The sequence below is a fragment of the Pseudoliparis swirei genome, chromosome 22 (genome assembly GCF_029220125.1).
Source record: "Pseudoliparis swirei isolate HS2019 ecotype Mariana Trench chromosome 22, NWPU_hadal_v1, whole genome shotgun sequence".
Lineage (NCBI taxonomy): Eukaryota > Metazoa > Chordata > Actinopteri > Perciformes > Liparidae > Pseudoliparis > Pseudoliparis swirei.
Window position 1 is genome coordinate 10,776,397 of NC_079409.1, and position 16,586 is coordinate 10,792,982.

General features: G+C 41.9%; 1 protein-coding gene across 1 annotated transcript; it reads right to left on the bottom strand.

Moving 5' to 3' along the window:
• Nucleotides 1–21: 21 nt before the first annotated feature.
• On the bottom strand, nucleotides 22–15,497 carry jazf1b (JAZF zinc finger 1b). Its single transcript, XM_056444545.1, has 5 exons — nucleotides 15,289–15,497; nucleotides 4,345–4,417; nucleotides 3,421–3,617; nucleotides 2,396–2,565; nucleotides 22–1,825 (listed from the first exon to the last, which is right to left on the bottom strand). Exons 1-5 carry the CDS (start codon nucleotides 15,401–15,403, stop codon nucleotides 1,649–1,651), a joined length of 732 nt encoding a protein of 243 aa, XP_056300520.1. The 5' UTR covers nucleotides 15,404–15,497; the 3' UTR covers nucleotides 22–1,648.
• Nucleotides 15,498–16,586: the final 1,089 nt, after the last annotated feature.

Here is a 16,586-nt window from a genome sequence, read left to right on the forward strand (position 1 = left end):
AATAACACAGAAATCTTTAGGTGCACATCAGAGGAATTTTTATTCTAAATGTAACAAAAGTTTACATGAAGCAGCTTTTTGAAGAAATACAGCACATCACCATTATTTCTCCCGACAACCTCTGGTGTTGCCTTTTCATACACAATATGAAAATATAATTTAATGCACTTAACACATAACAATACATTCACTGTACACTATATCAAAGTCTTTCCTCCATACTGGCAGTACAATACTGTTAATTCTCAAATGAACCGTAGTTCATTAACTCTGACATTCATGCAGTCAAGATGTTAACTCAAACTTGAAAAATTCACAATCTTGTTGCATTTAATAATCTGCGGTTCATTCGTTCAAGGATTAAATGGCATTATACATCCCATCAACTGACTTTATATTGACTTAATAGTTTTATGGCACACAATAGACACTGCATGTTTTCCATCTCACAGCCCAACATAAATGTGATAAATACATGGCTAGCCGTGGCACCAACTTTACTCTATCCATGACAAACACAGTCAGTGAACAGCGAACAGTTTGGGCTGAGCTGTCTGTGTAATATCTGACCGATCAAAATAAAGCCATAAAAAGATCTGTACTGATTGGAATGGTTTACAATTCAAGGCAACGACTGTACATACACAAATCTCAATACTGGAAACACTGGAGGTTTGGTACACATCCCTTGGAGCAATGTAGAAGTTGCACATTTCAGCTCCGAAGGCTTTTTGCCTCGTTTTGGTAGCTACTGTACAATAAACCAGCAACGAGATATTGGCAAATAAAAATAAGCTAATTTATTGGAAACTTGTTATAAAAAGTGCTTCAATCCTTCACTGTAAAACAGCAAGGAAAACTGCGTCAGTCTTCGGGAACGTGAACGGGAACCTTAGGCAACGATGACAGTCAGTTCCCAGGATCCCACTGGACAGCAGAAATACTCTCCGAACCCGTGGCAGGACTGTGGTGCTGAAATGCTTGCAAACGTCACCTGAGATCAGACTTTGGTGCTCACACACAAGTGTTTGCAGTGAAAACAGAGGTTTGGAACTTGTGATATGAATGGAAAAGTTACTTATTCAAACAACTGATTATTAACAATAAATCTGATAAGAGAATGAAACGTGTTACATCACACACATTCTGATTGTTTTTATGTCGTTACCTCTGTCATAAGGTTCAAATGAGACAGGCAAGGTAATGGCGCCTCTTTTCTCTAAAAAAAAAAAGCCCCAAAATCACACTGCCGTATAAGCAGGTTACTGTACATGCAAGGCTACTCGTGATGCGGCGTGGCTGTGCTTTAGTCTCCAACAAGCCCTCATCATCAACAAGCACCGTATGTCAGGAAAAGAAAGTCAAACATGATAAATGATAGCTTAAATGTGCAAAATACAAAACTGTGAACTACATAAAATGTCGACATTCAGAATAAAAGTTACGGATGAATAATAACACATTTATACCATGCAATAAAAATAGTGTCATAGCAAAGTGGGATAAGAATGAGAGAGAAAGAGAAGAGGCAGGGCTTTATGGGGAGGGGTTAAACGTGGTGGAATGAGAAACAGCCATTGCTGGTGATGGTGGTGTTCAGATGGTTGGGAAGTGGCCTGAGGGCGAGCGCTGGTCGCTCACTCAGGCTCTACTGCTGCATCTTGCGGATGATGTCAGTAGAGATGGGTGGGTGAAAGTTGATGGTGTGGTGGCGGAGACCCTGAGACGTTTTGTAGCTCTTCCCACACCGGCACTTGAAGGGTTTGCGCACCCTAATCTGGGTTCGGTGGCCGTTCTTGGCATGATACTTGATCCCGTTCACATTCTGTAATAAAGCAAAGAATACACAACTCAACTATGACTAAACATATAATTACACTTCTAAGTTATCACGTACAACGCAGCTTCCCACAATGAGATCTTGCAATAATGTGTAATAACAGTGGCTGCTTGTTGACAGTGGACGACAGCGAGAGGAAATAAAATGTCTTGTTCTGCCCCTAAACAGATGCCTAATGCTGCCTGAGACGAAGTTATAACTCTGTCATTCACGTCAGCGATGCAATTGTCTCAAGCTGCACATAATTTATCCTAACCGCACACACCAGATGTGAATGGAAAATCCTGTAAAACTCCACGTCACTGAAGTGGACTAGATGTATGCATTCTTGTTGACATGCGGCAGTGCTCCACGGTCAACAGCAGGGAATCCAATTTGATGTTACATGAGCAAATACAATCTCATATGATTTTTGAAATTTCCCCACTGTGGGACGAATAAAGGTATATATCATATCATATCATATCATATCTCACACAATGCAAGTATCCCCGGCGTTTATTTGGCCTCTCATGGCTCCTTTGTGTTTGTGAGGAGATCCTGAGTGAAACGTACCTTGTATCTCTTTTTACAGCCTGGCACGGGGCAAGCGAAAGGCTTCTCGTCGCCTCCGTTCATGCACATGGAACTGAGGATGGACTCGGAGCTGATGGCACTCTCTGTGGTCCACGACTCATCACTGTCAGACTCCTCAAAGTCGACATCCTCCTCATCACATTCACTACCTGTGGGAGGGTGAAGGACAGAACGTCAAACAGGGCATCACGACCACGCTTATGATCAAACAAACACACAAAGCGTGTTTTCCAAAGTGCTCTTCATGTACATACTTCATGGCTAATCTGTGACTGTGAAATCTTTGCTTTTGAGCCTCCGGGTTCACAAGCGTCAACATGTGCTTTGGGGCAGTGTTCCTGTCATCTCTACTTCATGTGTTACGCAACTACTAAAGTTTCCGGAAATATGCCAATCGTGGGAAAGATTTTATGACTTCTATTAAGCTCTTGGGGTCAGAAATTGTTTGATCAATTAATTAAAGATGTTATGCCAGAAGACGAGCTCAAAAACCACAAGAGCTAAAAACAAGACATAGCATTACGGCCTGCATTCTTTATAAAACAAGTACATGAGTACATGGGAACACATTAGAAGGGAAAGAACCAAAACGTTTTTTCTGTTATGTAATGTTATTTGAATGTAACCAATTAGCTGGACTATGAAAGTTACCCCTATTTCTCTGTAGCTTGAATGCACATTTATTAACATTCTATCTCCGAAGCTCCCGTGCTTTTATATACAAGACACATCGTTGATTCAGTTCAAACACTTAACCAGCATTGGAGTCATAGCTGTTGAGTTCATCCACCAAGTTATGAAAGACACTGAGGGGCAACTAATAATCTAAAAGTAAAATATCACACAAACAACATCCAATCATTTCAGAAGACAAAGGGAGCAGCCTTTTGTGATTCAGATTTGATCCCTGAAGAGAACAGCTTAATACACAATGCATAATACGTAGCAGTCACTATACTCTACATCTAACAAGAGAGCTGGGTGTGTTTGGGATGGTTGGGTACCTGTAGGCGTACTGCTGCGGAAGGAAGAGGAAGGGGTGATGGGTGGGGTGACTGGAGGGGTGAGGTTTCCACTGGTGTGGCGAGGCGGAGTGGAAACACTGCTGCGGCACAGACTGCCCGTCAGAGACAGAGACAACTTGGGCTGCACCTTCTTCTTCAGAGTCTCATGTTCTCGCCGGGCAGCATCTGTCATGAACCTGGCATTGTGGGATAGAAGACCGGTCAGGGTGTGCAAACCTTCCTCATGGAAAGACGGTCCCCTCATTCAGTGAGCAGCGAGCGGCGTGTGTCACTGTCTGATGCTTACCAAGTCCAGATATTGAAGGTTTGCTACTGTAGAACACATGTTTGGGAGAAAAAACACATAAAATTGGCTTTGTTCCCATAAAAAAACAACTAAACCAGGGTTTATGATGGCGAGTACAGTCTTTGGTGAATGCGTATCATAAAAATGAAATGTTAACATAGACATTGTTAAAGCAAAAGTGGAATTAACTAATTAAGCGATAACCACATCAAGATGTGTTTATGAAGGCCTGGAGACAGCGACAGACCTTCTTGTACACTCGATGGTTGCATAAGGCTTTTAAAACAACTACTCAAGCACCATATCAAAGAAGACTGGGATGAACCTCGAGCAATAAAAAAACAAAACAGCTTCCAAATACTGAAGCGATTCATCTAAGCGATCCACCAGATGACAGTTGGAAATACTGGTAAGACCTCATAGGAGCTCGGAGGACACAGTCGTAATACTGATTCAGAGATCTTCTGTGGATACATCTTTACAGGGCCAAAGACGAATAACAACCATGTATAATTATGTCAGATTCATAAAGAAGATGTACTGATAATTGAGTTACTGCACAAATAAGTAGAAATCTGTCAGTTTTCTTCTCGATTGTAGTTCATACATTTCTTTACCTGTTGATGTAGCTGAGGGCAACATATGTCGGCTGCTGCTGCTCCTGCTTCTCCAGAAGTCGGGGGTCTGTGTCTGAGCAGGCGAGAGAGGCAGAGACACATCTTGTTAAATTAGGCAATATTGAGACAAGCAGTGTGCTTGATTTTATTTATTTTTGATGTTGTAGTTTTCTTTTTTTATCGGCCATATATAAACTGCAATGTAGTCTTTGCTTCACTGGGTGCGCCACCTGCCTTGCATCTCTTTCTCCTGCCCAGGCGCAGGTGAAAGGTGCAGGGATGGAGAACATTCAATTCACTTCATTGATTTTTCAAAAGGGTGCAATTACAATCCAGTTTTTAATGTTAAAACTGGGCTGGCCAACATAGAAAAAAACCTATTGACACAGTGGGAATAAAATCAGCGCTAACATTTCAGGTAGATTTACAGAAAATAGACAGAGGCAAGACTCCACTGTGGATTTGAGTGAAACATTTCCAAACCTCTTAAATAATTGTACAGTCGGCTGTATCCTCTCAGTGGAGGCTGAGCTGGGCGGGGCCCAGGTACGAATGCGTGTGCATGAATGTAAGGAGTTGGGTGACTCAGCCAATAAAGGCTCATGAAAAAACTATTTCTCCTAGATTGCAGGATATTGTGCAATACAATTAATTTAAACATGATGTCATGCACCGCCGTCTAGACTGCAGTCACTGTTCAGTTCTGCTGGAGAAGAGCCACAGTTTCCAAGCTGATGCTTCCTTGACGTATTTCCTCTCGACCTTCTGTATGTCTTTTAGTTGAATGAATCGACGTTGTGCTCTGTGCTGCATAATAAGGATCCTTGTATATTTTTACTTTTATACCAAATATACAATGGAGTATACATCTCAAGTGCCTTTTCTTTTGAATTTCCAGGGCACTCTTTGAACGGCTGCTCTGCAGGCGCCACATTGCTCATACATGACCACACTTGACACATTCTGCGTTTTCCCATGCTGTGCTCCAGACATTCATCTTGCTCAGCAGTGCTAAATGTACAACAACAGCCAATCTCCACACCCTGAGGTGAAGCGGGTCTGACTTCAAACGGTCTTCCCACTGCCGTCCATGTGGGAGAAGAGAGATGCCCCATAAAACAACCGTTTCTACCACTGACCCGCTGAGCCTCCATGTCTGCCTCTGACTGAGCCGTGGGAGACTGCTACCCCATGTGGTTACATCCATTGCTTGTTTCCATCCGCAAGCTCATTTATATGCAACACTTTACACCTCAGGCTCTTTGTTACATGAAACTTTCAGATGATGCTTTCGTGAGGCACAGTGACTACACTGCAGCTTTAACAGAATCTGTAGATTCAGCAAGCAAAACCTCCTCGTTGATAGGATTCTAAAATGACCATGGCAATGATACACTCAAAGAAATGACTCATTGGATGAACTCAATTAAATTGTTGGCAGGTTTTCCATCCAATAATGATATGCAACTCCAACTCAAATTTAGCACATCAGTGCAATAAAATGTAATTAAGTTAGTCCAACTCATTTGTATCAAATACATCTAAAATAAAATAATGATATTCATTGAATTAAATTAATTTATGTTTGTCCAACTCAAAATATAAACTAACTAACTAACAAAATATGCAAACTCCACACAGAAGGAACACCCTGACTGGGAATTGAACCCACGGGCCTCTGGCTGTGAGGCGACAGTGCTAGCCACTACACCACTGCACAGCCCTGAAAGTGTGTTCACCTCATGTAAACAACTGATTTTCAGCTGGCGCATGCGCAAAGGGTAGTCCTCAATGAAACACATTTATTTTGAGTTGATATGCACACCATCTAACCTAAATAAATCTAATAAATGAAAGTATTCATACATTTTGTGTTACACCCATTAAATATAAATATCTATTTTTGTAATTGATTTATTTAAATGTATCAAACAATATTTAAATGTGTCACCTCTAAGAAGGGCTTGAATCGTTTTTGTGAGTGTAACCTAAATAAATAAAAAATGAAAATATTCATCATACATTTTATACACCATTCAATATAATAATATCTATTTTTGTAATTGATTTATTTAAATGTATCAAACAATATTTAAATGTGTCACCTCTAAGAAGGGCTTGAATCATTTTTTTGAGTGTAGAAAACGTAGTGGTTAAAGGGATAAGCAACACCCTATTAAGTCGATAATAACACACTGAGTCATATTTAACCCTCCTGTTACCTTCACATTTACTAACATCTTATTACCCTTGGGGTCAATTTCTCCCCAGTAATTAAAACCTCCAGAACATTATTTGAATTAATATTGTTATCCAAGTTTAAGTGTGAGGTACTTTATTTTTGTTTGTTGACTGCCTAAATAGCCCTTTAAATAAATAAAAAAGTTGATATTTCTTATATGTTTTACAAATTGGCCCCAAAGAACACCGATGCGTACAAGTTGTGTACAGGACATTGAAAACATATCATCATGTGAATTTTATGTTTTTTTCCAGTTGTCCCCAATAAATTAGGAAAAGTCGTGAAATATAAAGCAACATTAATGATGTCAATTATTTTTTTAGAGATGTTAAACATTGAATGGGGTCAAATTGACCCCAAAGGTAATAGGAGGGTTAATTATGACTTCCGCAGTGTTAGGCTTTTCCTGTTTTGTTTGTTGGCCTAGAACAAAACACCTAAAACAGATTTCTATTAAATGTCTGCTGGACACAAAGACCTTGTGCCAAAGAAGATTAGACTTGAGTGGTGCTCTCTGATATGGGATTTCACCAGGAGATGATGATCTATGTTTCACTGTTATGGCGACAGATATTGTGAACAGACTTGAATGTCACTACCAACAGACGCATCCGCACCATCAATTCTAAATAACTAAAGTTTTGGAACTTTGCATAACATGCTTATAGTGAGTCTTATTTACTTACATTTACATTTACTGAAATAAAGCAGCAAAATTCACACATTTTAGACTATATTAAGTCAACAACTGGGACCAGAATTGTAAAATGTTCATGGAAAGTCAGACATGAATTAGAAATCAGACATGTGTTGCGGTCTTCGTCTTTTTTTTTTAGTTCTAATATTTTACTAAATAGTCACTGTGATGATGGTTCATTTCTGGCCTGGTCATCACTCAGAATGAGCTCTCAAAACCGTTTTCCAGTTAAATCAACTTCCCATTTGGGTGGAGCTAATCATAAACACTCATCTTGTCATCTAGAAGCTATAATGAAACATATAGGCAAGCAGACAAAGAATACCAACATGGTGTATACATGTTAAATACACACACATGCACACAATCATCTATAAAAGGAAACACAGCGCGCAGACTCCACTCTCTGCTTTCACAGTGTAAACTACTGGTTTAATTCTGTCACGAACAAGGTGAAAGTTGACGTTGACCAGTGGAAACCACATTTAAGTAAAAATGAGGAAGCTTACATTTTAGAGGTCTAACAGGAATCTAAGTCTACAAACCGATGTCAGTCTTACTGAAGAGCAGACATGGGCGATGAGAGACGCATGGCTTCATCCACTCAGTGGCGACGGCCGAGCCGCTTGGGTGACGATGAAATACTGGCAGAGTTTTATGATACTGGCAGGTAGGCTCTAAGAACAGCTTAAACCTCCACGCCTACGGCTCAGGAGGATTCTCTCAAGGCCTCAGTCGTAAGCAAGTGTTTCATTAAGTGGTTTTATCCCCAATGAGAAGGACAGCACACCTCTCGCCACTCTCCAGCCAAAGTCATGGAAACGCCGAGTAGGAAAGACACATTCATAACGGCACTATTCCCCTGCCAAAAGCCAGAGACTATTCTGAGCGCTGTGTGTTATGTGTGTGTGTGAGTGCACAAGAAATCCCTCCTAAGATCCCTAATGAGACTCAAGGAGTGGAATGGCAGCCTGCTCAAACAGCAGTGGATCAATCTGTTCCCACACGCTGTAAATCACACACACCTCAGGTGGGGACCGGGGCGAGGGAGGCCTGCAGGGGCCAGTTCCCCCACAGCCTCTGCTATTCTTTTGGGGCCACCAGCAGCCAAGGAGAAGGATGGAGGCGCCTCAAATAGAGATGAGAACCCCTCTAATCAAACTACACAGGTGGTCCACTTTGGTGGCCAACAATTAGAGGCCTTCTGGGAAACCAAAAAGGGCATTTATTCACCACCACCACTTCCAAAGGCAAACGATCAGTTGCTATAAGCCTCAGAGATCGCTTATGTCCGAGTGACAAGTTAGGTGAGGGATAAGGAAGATAGAAGTAGACAAGAACAGATCAAAAACATACAGTATGTATAATTTGATGTCTATATAATATAATATAAGGCTCTTTTTTATTTTTAAAGGTTTCTACTAGTTTAAACAATTTTTCCACAAGAGTTCCCGCTTGGCAATGTGGAAGGAAGTTGCTGATTTGCTTCAGATCAGAAAAAACCCTCTAAGTAATCAAAAAGTATTTAGTGAAACTACTTCCCAGTCTTATAAATGTATCATGTTTCCATCCAGAGATTTTTCTTATACATGTGCCAAAAAAAACGATTAAACTTACATATACCACACACACAAACATAATATGTAATACATCTTTAATATTTATCAAACCTGATTAGCCTTAATGCAAAATTCCCACACATCTTACTGTCTCTATAAGCACTGACCATGCCTATCGTTGCTGCTCATGGGTGAAGCATGTGCATGAGAGCTATACTGAGTCCGTTGTTGCAGGCGATGAGTGCAGAAAACATGATGCAATAACATTTTCTCATTGAGCCTCGGTGACGGCCCGCAGCAGGAAACCAAGGGACGATCACACAACCAACCTCTCAGGCAACGGGGGAAGTGACGCCTGCTGCCCTCTCATAACGTCCTCCACAATGCGCACGTGCACACATGCACACGCACACTCACACACACACCTCTCTCATTTCCACCAGTGTCTGGCTCTCCCATCCACCCTCATGGCCAAATGCACTGTTGGGTAGAGCAGAGTGGTGAGCATGATGGTGACATGTTTATGGCGGCTGAGAGCAGCGGGGGACATTACCAGGAGTGGTGGCACAGGTAATTCATTATGATGTGAGGAAATGAAATGGAGTCAAGCTCCATGTGTAAGCTGCCTTTGCGGGTGACTGAAAAAAACATGGGGAGGTTAAAATGATTATAAATATGTTTAGCGCAGACAGTAACTTATGTGTACATACACACTCAGTCATACACACATCTCAACACGTGTACAAACACAGAAATAAATTCAAGGAACAGGTGAAAAATTGACATCTATTGCTGCTTATTGAGGACATAATGGGATTCAGATATGCATTAGGGCAGCAGCTAATGATTGTTTAAATGTTAAATTAATCTGGAAATGATATTCTTGATTTATCATGTGAACAAAATGTCAGAAACGTTTCAGCTTCTCAGAGTTCAACACAATTTCCATTGCTTGTTTTATCTGACCGACAGTGCAGAGCGCAACGATAATTAGTGTACAATAATGTAAAACAGTTCATTTAAAAGCAGCAAATAATTACAATGGAAGAGCCGTGAAATTGACAGAAGTGCTGACTCCATTATATCCAAATAGTTGCAGATACATTTTATGTTGATCAAATCACCGACTCATCATTTCAACTCTAACAAGCACCTTTCAACACAAATCCAGCATTTGTCAAAAAAAAAAAAAATGTAAATTGTAAAAGCCAAGAGACAAAAAACCTTTTGCTTAAATCGATAGTCAGAGGGATATAATACGACCACACTTATTCACAAAGGTCTGACAATACTGAACACTGAAAGACGAGATCAAGTCATTTGCCAAAAGTTTTTCGGTTAACTTGAGCTTTTACAGGCTAATTTGTGTTTAGCTGTTATAAAGGAGTAATCTGCATATCGGCATCATTTGACAACATCTTATGTTTAACGTGATCTATTGAAGCATTTCATTAATCTAATAAGACATTTAATCTATTCCAGTGCGTCTCACTATACGTCCGTGCCGTGTGGAGTGAATACAGGCTGTACATCATCACGATGAAGAGCGCTTTATCGAGTTCAGGAGCCCCTTGTGTCCCAGTCACCACACAGCAACAGGAGCACTGGTGTCGGGGGATGGGGAAATGTAATTAGGCCCACCAGGTGCACAGATCAGGGAACCAGTTACTGCTTCCTAAATTTATTACATCCGCACAGATTTTGGGGGTGCATACCAACATCTACTAAATGAGCCTCCAGTGAGAGTTGGCAACAAACAGATTCATTGTTACCGAGCCTGGACACACAGTCACAGGTCTAAATCACACGGACGCTATTCGCTTCTGGTCTCCAGTGAGCTGGTCGCTCAGTGACAAGGTAAACACTTCACTGGCTTAGTGCGTGCAGTTTGTTTAATGCTCCACAAGAACACCAGACCAATGGGGATATCTTTCAAGCTTAACGTGACTAAGGCGCAGTATTAAAAACTTCCCTCTGGTCTTACTGGTGTTTCTGGGGCTCATTAGCAGCCTGCTCTCCTAAAGTTAGCTCAATTGTTTCACAAAGGTCTAAGTGGACCACCCAATGTTCATATCACAACGTGAATCTGCTGTCACGTTGGTGGGCGGGCAATCGCAGATCTTTTTTGAGACAGTGTTATCATAATTGATGTTGATTGTTAATTTGATATTTGTTTTGTGAGATTCTAATTCAAGTTATTTCAGAAACAGCACAACACTTTCCCACATAACTGGAAGAAATTTGCATGATATATTAACATGAAGCTTTGAATCTGTACATCATTAGCTATGACACATTAAGGCTTCTTATTCAAAGTGACTGTAATAAAAAGTTAGAAGAAAAGTAATAAGAAGTATTCCTTAATTTACCAATTATATATCTCGCAAATGTTTTCTTCTTAACATGATTTTATTTACTGAAGCTTGGCGCTTTGGGCTGTTTACTGTATGACAAGCTTACTGTGTTGTTAAAAGTGTCCAGGAAGTAAGTGTTGGCATAATATCCAACACAAGCCTTCACATTACAGGCCAGGCATCTCCAGAAAGCCTCCTCAACCAATTGCAGAGCAGCGCCACCTTTTGTTCACAGACGTGACCAGCAGGCCGGCTGAGGGAAACCGGGACAAGAGCGCCTGCTTGTTTTCCAGGCGCCTAATTATAAAGGAGAATGTGCTTCAAGCAGCAGGCCACCAGATGAGGAGGAAGACAGGCCAAATCAAGCACCCTCTCTGTAATTATGCTTCACAGGCACTTGGCACAACGCGCAAGAGTTCGTACTTCTCGGAGTGGGCACAGGCGGGTGGACGAAGGAGGGGGGCAGCAGAGTGTTTCCACTCTGAGCCAACTAATTGCCTCATTATTCCCCAATAAGTCATTTTTCTAAGGCTAACACCTCGGACACATGCACAGCCCACAATCGTAGGGCAGAGGGCATTAAAGCCAGTCAAGCAACAAACAAGAACAACAGAGGCAGCTGGGCCTTGTCAGCTTCAATATAAGAGTCTAAAATATTAGATCGGGAAACGGATGTTACTAAAAAAATGTCAAACTATCAGGAGAGGAATTCGCTTTAGCTAGGCTTAGTTAATAGAAATGCTTTTCCACAACTCAAAACCAATAATGCTCTTAATATATTATAATACATGTATGTAAGATCAAACTAAATTAATTTGGAATTCCTGACATTGTGTTTTTACACTTGTATGGACTTCTATTATACACATATATAGTATGGAGGACCAAAACAGAAACTAATTAATTGCATGAAACATTCTATATTTGTTTTATGTATTTCATAATAAAGTGAAAAGAAGCTTAAATAAATTGGCCTGTGGCACTCAACTCAACTCAATTAAAAGCCCTAAAATTAACTTCTCATATGAAGTCAATACCAGTTTTATGTTTGAACTATTACAACAGTAAACTAGAATGGGCACTCGGTAGAGCGAATACCTTCGCATATCACAAGATTGGGCATTGAATTCTGAACATTTTGGCATTAGTTGCATGCCAATTGGATAGAAATTGACCACGCTATGGTAAAAAGAAGATTTTGACCGTTTCATGACCTTGACCTTGACCTGATTGATCCCAAAATCTAATCAATTGTTCCCTGATAATAACCAATCATCCCACCAAATTGCATGCGATTCAAGAATAGTTTGACCTTTCCGTGACATTGACCTTTGACCCGATCAATCCCAAAATCTAATCAAATGGTCCCCGGATAATAACCAATCATCCCACCAAAGGTCATGCGATTCGGTTTAATACTTTGAGTTATGCGAGTAACACGCATACAAATAAATAAATAAATACACGGCGATCAAAACATAACCTTCCGCATTTTCAATGCGAAGGTAATAAAAACAAAACGTTTCCCTGGGACAAAGAGGTTTCTTAGCCTTTGTAAGTACTTTAAATGGTTCACAGCTAATAAATTAATTTGACATATCCAACAAATAAATAGCTTTATTCTATACAGTTAATATTATATTACTTCATACAAGTAATATATATATTATATATATGCATATATAAGGAAAGGCTTCAATTAAATGGTCACAAAGTCTGACATGTTGCCAATCAGAGAAATACATAAGGTAGTTGAGGCATTAATATTTTATAGTTTGACCACACACACACACACACACACACACACACACACACACACACACACACACACACACACACACACACACACACACACACACACACACACACACACACACACACACACACACACACACACACACACACACACACACACACACACACGGAGTTCCTGTTATTGTTTTTCCCCACATGAACTAGAGATGGCGCTGTTGATTTGTTGTTTGTGGTGGGACTTGATGAGCAGTCCGGGGGCAGCATTTCTGAGTTGATATTTCTGATGTGCAGTGTTTAATGCTATGAGCTGTACTGTAGACCCACACTCATGCGGGATTCATACCTACAAACTCATGAGGGGTGAAAAAGGTGACAACGGGGTGGGGAGACTTTTGTTGTTGTTGTTGCCACACCACATCCACGTTGTTTGATGACACCTCAAAGCTTTTATAACTATACGATCTTTTGATTGTTCTGACCGCAAAACTAAATAATAATAACAAACATTTTAAGAAAAAAGGTCCTCTGAATAATTCTGTGATCGGACCCAAATAATAGTAATAACAACTTTAAATTGTCATTATATATAATATGGTTAAAGTCGTTCATGAACCAACTTCCTTTTGTTGGACTTGTGTGCTCTGCTGAGCTTTGAGTCTGTTCCATGATTCTGTTCCATGATTCTGTTCCATGAGTCTGTTCCATGAGTCTGTTCCATGAGCCTGTTCGAAGACGGTCTCAAAAGCTATGCAACTTAACGCCACTCGCTGTGAGAGCGCTGCGCTCTAATCGCGTGCTCTCTTAACAGTTCACTCCCCGACCCCCCGACCCCCCCGGATCTACACTATTCACGTGGATGATCTATTTTTATTTCAAAATGGCGAATATCGCCGAAGGAGACAAGTTTGCAGGTATGGTTATTGGACATGAATACATTAAATACATTATAAGTAGAATACATTTGTATGCTTTATCTGTCTTGTTATAATACTGGTCATGCTAGTCAAAGTCCGAATGGTGACACCACCATTATGAGCAGCAGTCTACTCTATATTAATGAGCTGCATATATATTATGTGAATATAATAGCAGTAAATATAATATAATAGAAGTGAATATAATATTTTATTTCAAACAGAGACACAAGTCCTATTGTTATATATATCTTATGGTTATATTGTAATGGTACCATTGATTAGTGATTAACACAGATGACATCATATGATTTCAGGAGAGATATTTTAGCAAATGAATGCTGCAACTTTTGTACAAACAGCTAGTCTCATTCATTCAGTGGCTGGAGGCACAACAAAGGTTGAACATCATTACAAGCTAGTTTCTTTTCAGAAACCAACATACTATTTCCCAATAGCATACTTACATATGTTCACCAATGGTATCTGACATATGGTTAAAAAAAAAGGGGGGATATACGGATCATTATGTATATTGTATACAAAGACATACGACATTAGACTTGTTTTATTCATCCATCCATCCATTATCAATACCGCTCCATCCTCATTAGGGTCGCTGGAGCCTATACCAGCTGACATAGGGCGAAGGCAGGGGACACCCTGACAGGCCGCCAGTCCATCCCAGACTTGTTTTATGATAATACAAAAACAAGTTTGCTTCAAATGCTCAGCTAACTTAACCAATGGGCAAACATTGGCAGTAAGTCAGTAACATAATAATAATATAAAAGTTTAATTGTAAAAGATAATGTGTGTAGATCCATGCAGCTCTAAAAAAAACACACCCTGTCCGATATATATGAATAACTAAAATATGATAATACTAATATTTGCAAAGATAGACTACAGCAACATGAAATATGAACGAGCCATAAACTCTCATTGCAGAGAGAAACGCTCCTTCACGTGATACGACGGTGCGTCATTACTAACAGCTCGCAGGACAACGGCAGCATGTTGTCAGGCGGATTGAAACAAGCGGAGAAGTAAACAGTGGTTCTTCATTGGCTCGTCCGGGTGAACTCGCGACGCTTCCACAGCAGCTCTGCGCGCGGGCCTTGCGCTGCGATAATGTGGCACAAGCGCGAGTCGACGGGGCGTTCAGGGACCGTCTTCCTGTCGGAGTTGCAGTGCGCGGCTCGCTTGGTGTTGCAGCTGTAATCAGTGATACAGCGTTGCTACAGATGTGCAGTGAACCTGATGTGTAATATATACACGGACACATCAGCAGCCACCACACCTAGCAACGGTGTTGTCAGGACGCAGGAAGTAACTTGCTAGCTCGCTGACTTAGCCACTCCTGCTAGCACTAAACCTCGGCCATTGCTGACCGCGGCACTCATTACGCGTCGGCTCTTACCGATGTGGTTATCCTCGATGTGCACGATGAGCTCGGCCAGCGAGTCGAAGTGAAGCCCGCAGCCCCCGAACCTGCACGCGTTGGAGAAGAAAGAAGCAGCGGCGATGCCTGTCATGGTCGTTGCTGCATTGGGAATGGGGGCAGGCAGCAGCAGCAGCGAGCAGCGGGGAGACAGCAGGCGGACAGCGGTGGGAACAGCTGGAGCGGCAGGGGCGGTGCAGTGACTTCTCCGGTCTGCGTCAAACCAGCTGGAGAGGGAGGGGGGGGGGGGGGAGAGACCGGAAGTTAGGCGGTTTGGTTTTCATTAGAAAAGCAGAGATTGTTTTGAAAGAAAAACACATTTTCAAATAATAAAAAACGCATAACTCGAAATAAGTTATATGACTTGGATTTCTACATTTTGAGGGGAAGTTGTGTGTTTTCAAATTGTGTCTAAATTGATGCATGCAGTTTGTGTAGTGAATACAGTGTCATGTGTGGTCACGGTTGTCGCAGCAAGAGAGGACCCAAACACCGACATTACTGCACAAACTATTTAATTACAAAAATCACAGACCAGACCAGAACGACAAAAACGCAGACTAAACAGTACGAAGCCACACTGGGAATGAGACGAACAGGGTTTACATACACAGGCAAGGTGAGAGGATTGGACTACGGGGAACGAGACACAGGTGGACACAATGAGGGCGGGGCCAGCAATCACACAGAAGGAAACAATCAGGGCCAGGGCAGACAATCACAGGGAGACAAACGACACAAGGACTTCTAAACGACACAAAACTAGACACAAACTCCAGATCTTAACAGTACCCCCCCCTCAAGGGACGAATTCCAGACGTCCCAAGCGTTCCACACGGGTGGGTGGAGGGGAGCCGGAGGAGGGTCCAAGGCTGCAGAAGCAGTCCGGGGGGCGGGCCGCAGGACGATCACCAGGCCAAGGGGCGCGCTCTGAAGGGCGGGCCGGAGGACATGAGTGGGGAGCTAGGGGACCGGGCTCAGGAGAGGAAGTCACAGGGGTACCGGGGTCTTGGGATGGGGGCTCTGTGGGACCAGGACCGGGCAACGAGACATGGGGAACTGTGACTGGATGGGACAGGTCACGGGGAACCGGGGACGGACGGGACGGAACACGGGGAACTGTGACTGACGGAGGCGGGATGGGGAGAACCGGGGCCGGGCGGAACGGAGGCGGAATATCGGGGACTGGAACATCGGGGGCTGGAGCCAGCAGCGGAACACCGGGGACTGGAACATCGGGGACAGGAGCCGGTGACGGAACACCGGGGACTGGAACC

Bases quoted from the DNA above. Each gene is read 5' to 3' on its own strand.
- jazf1b (XM_056444545.1), bottom strand. From the start codon at position 15,403: ATGACAGGCATCGCCGCTGCTTCTTTCTTCTCCAACGCGTGCAGGTTC. The intron at 4,418-15,288 runs GTAAGAGCCGAC...TCGCCTGCTCAG, and splicing joins CATCGAGGATAACCACATCG to ACACAGACCCCCGACTTCTG. The intron at 2,566-3,420 runs GTACCCAACCAT...ACCCTCCCACAG, and splicing joins CCGCAGCAGTACGCCTACAG to GTAGTGAATGTGATGAGGAG.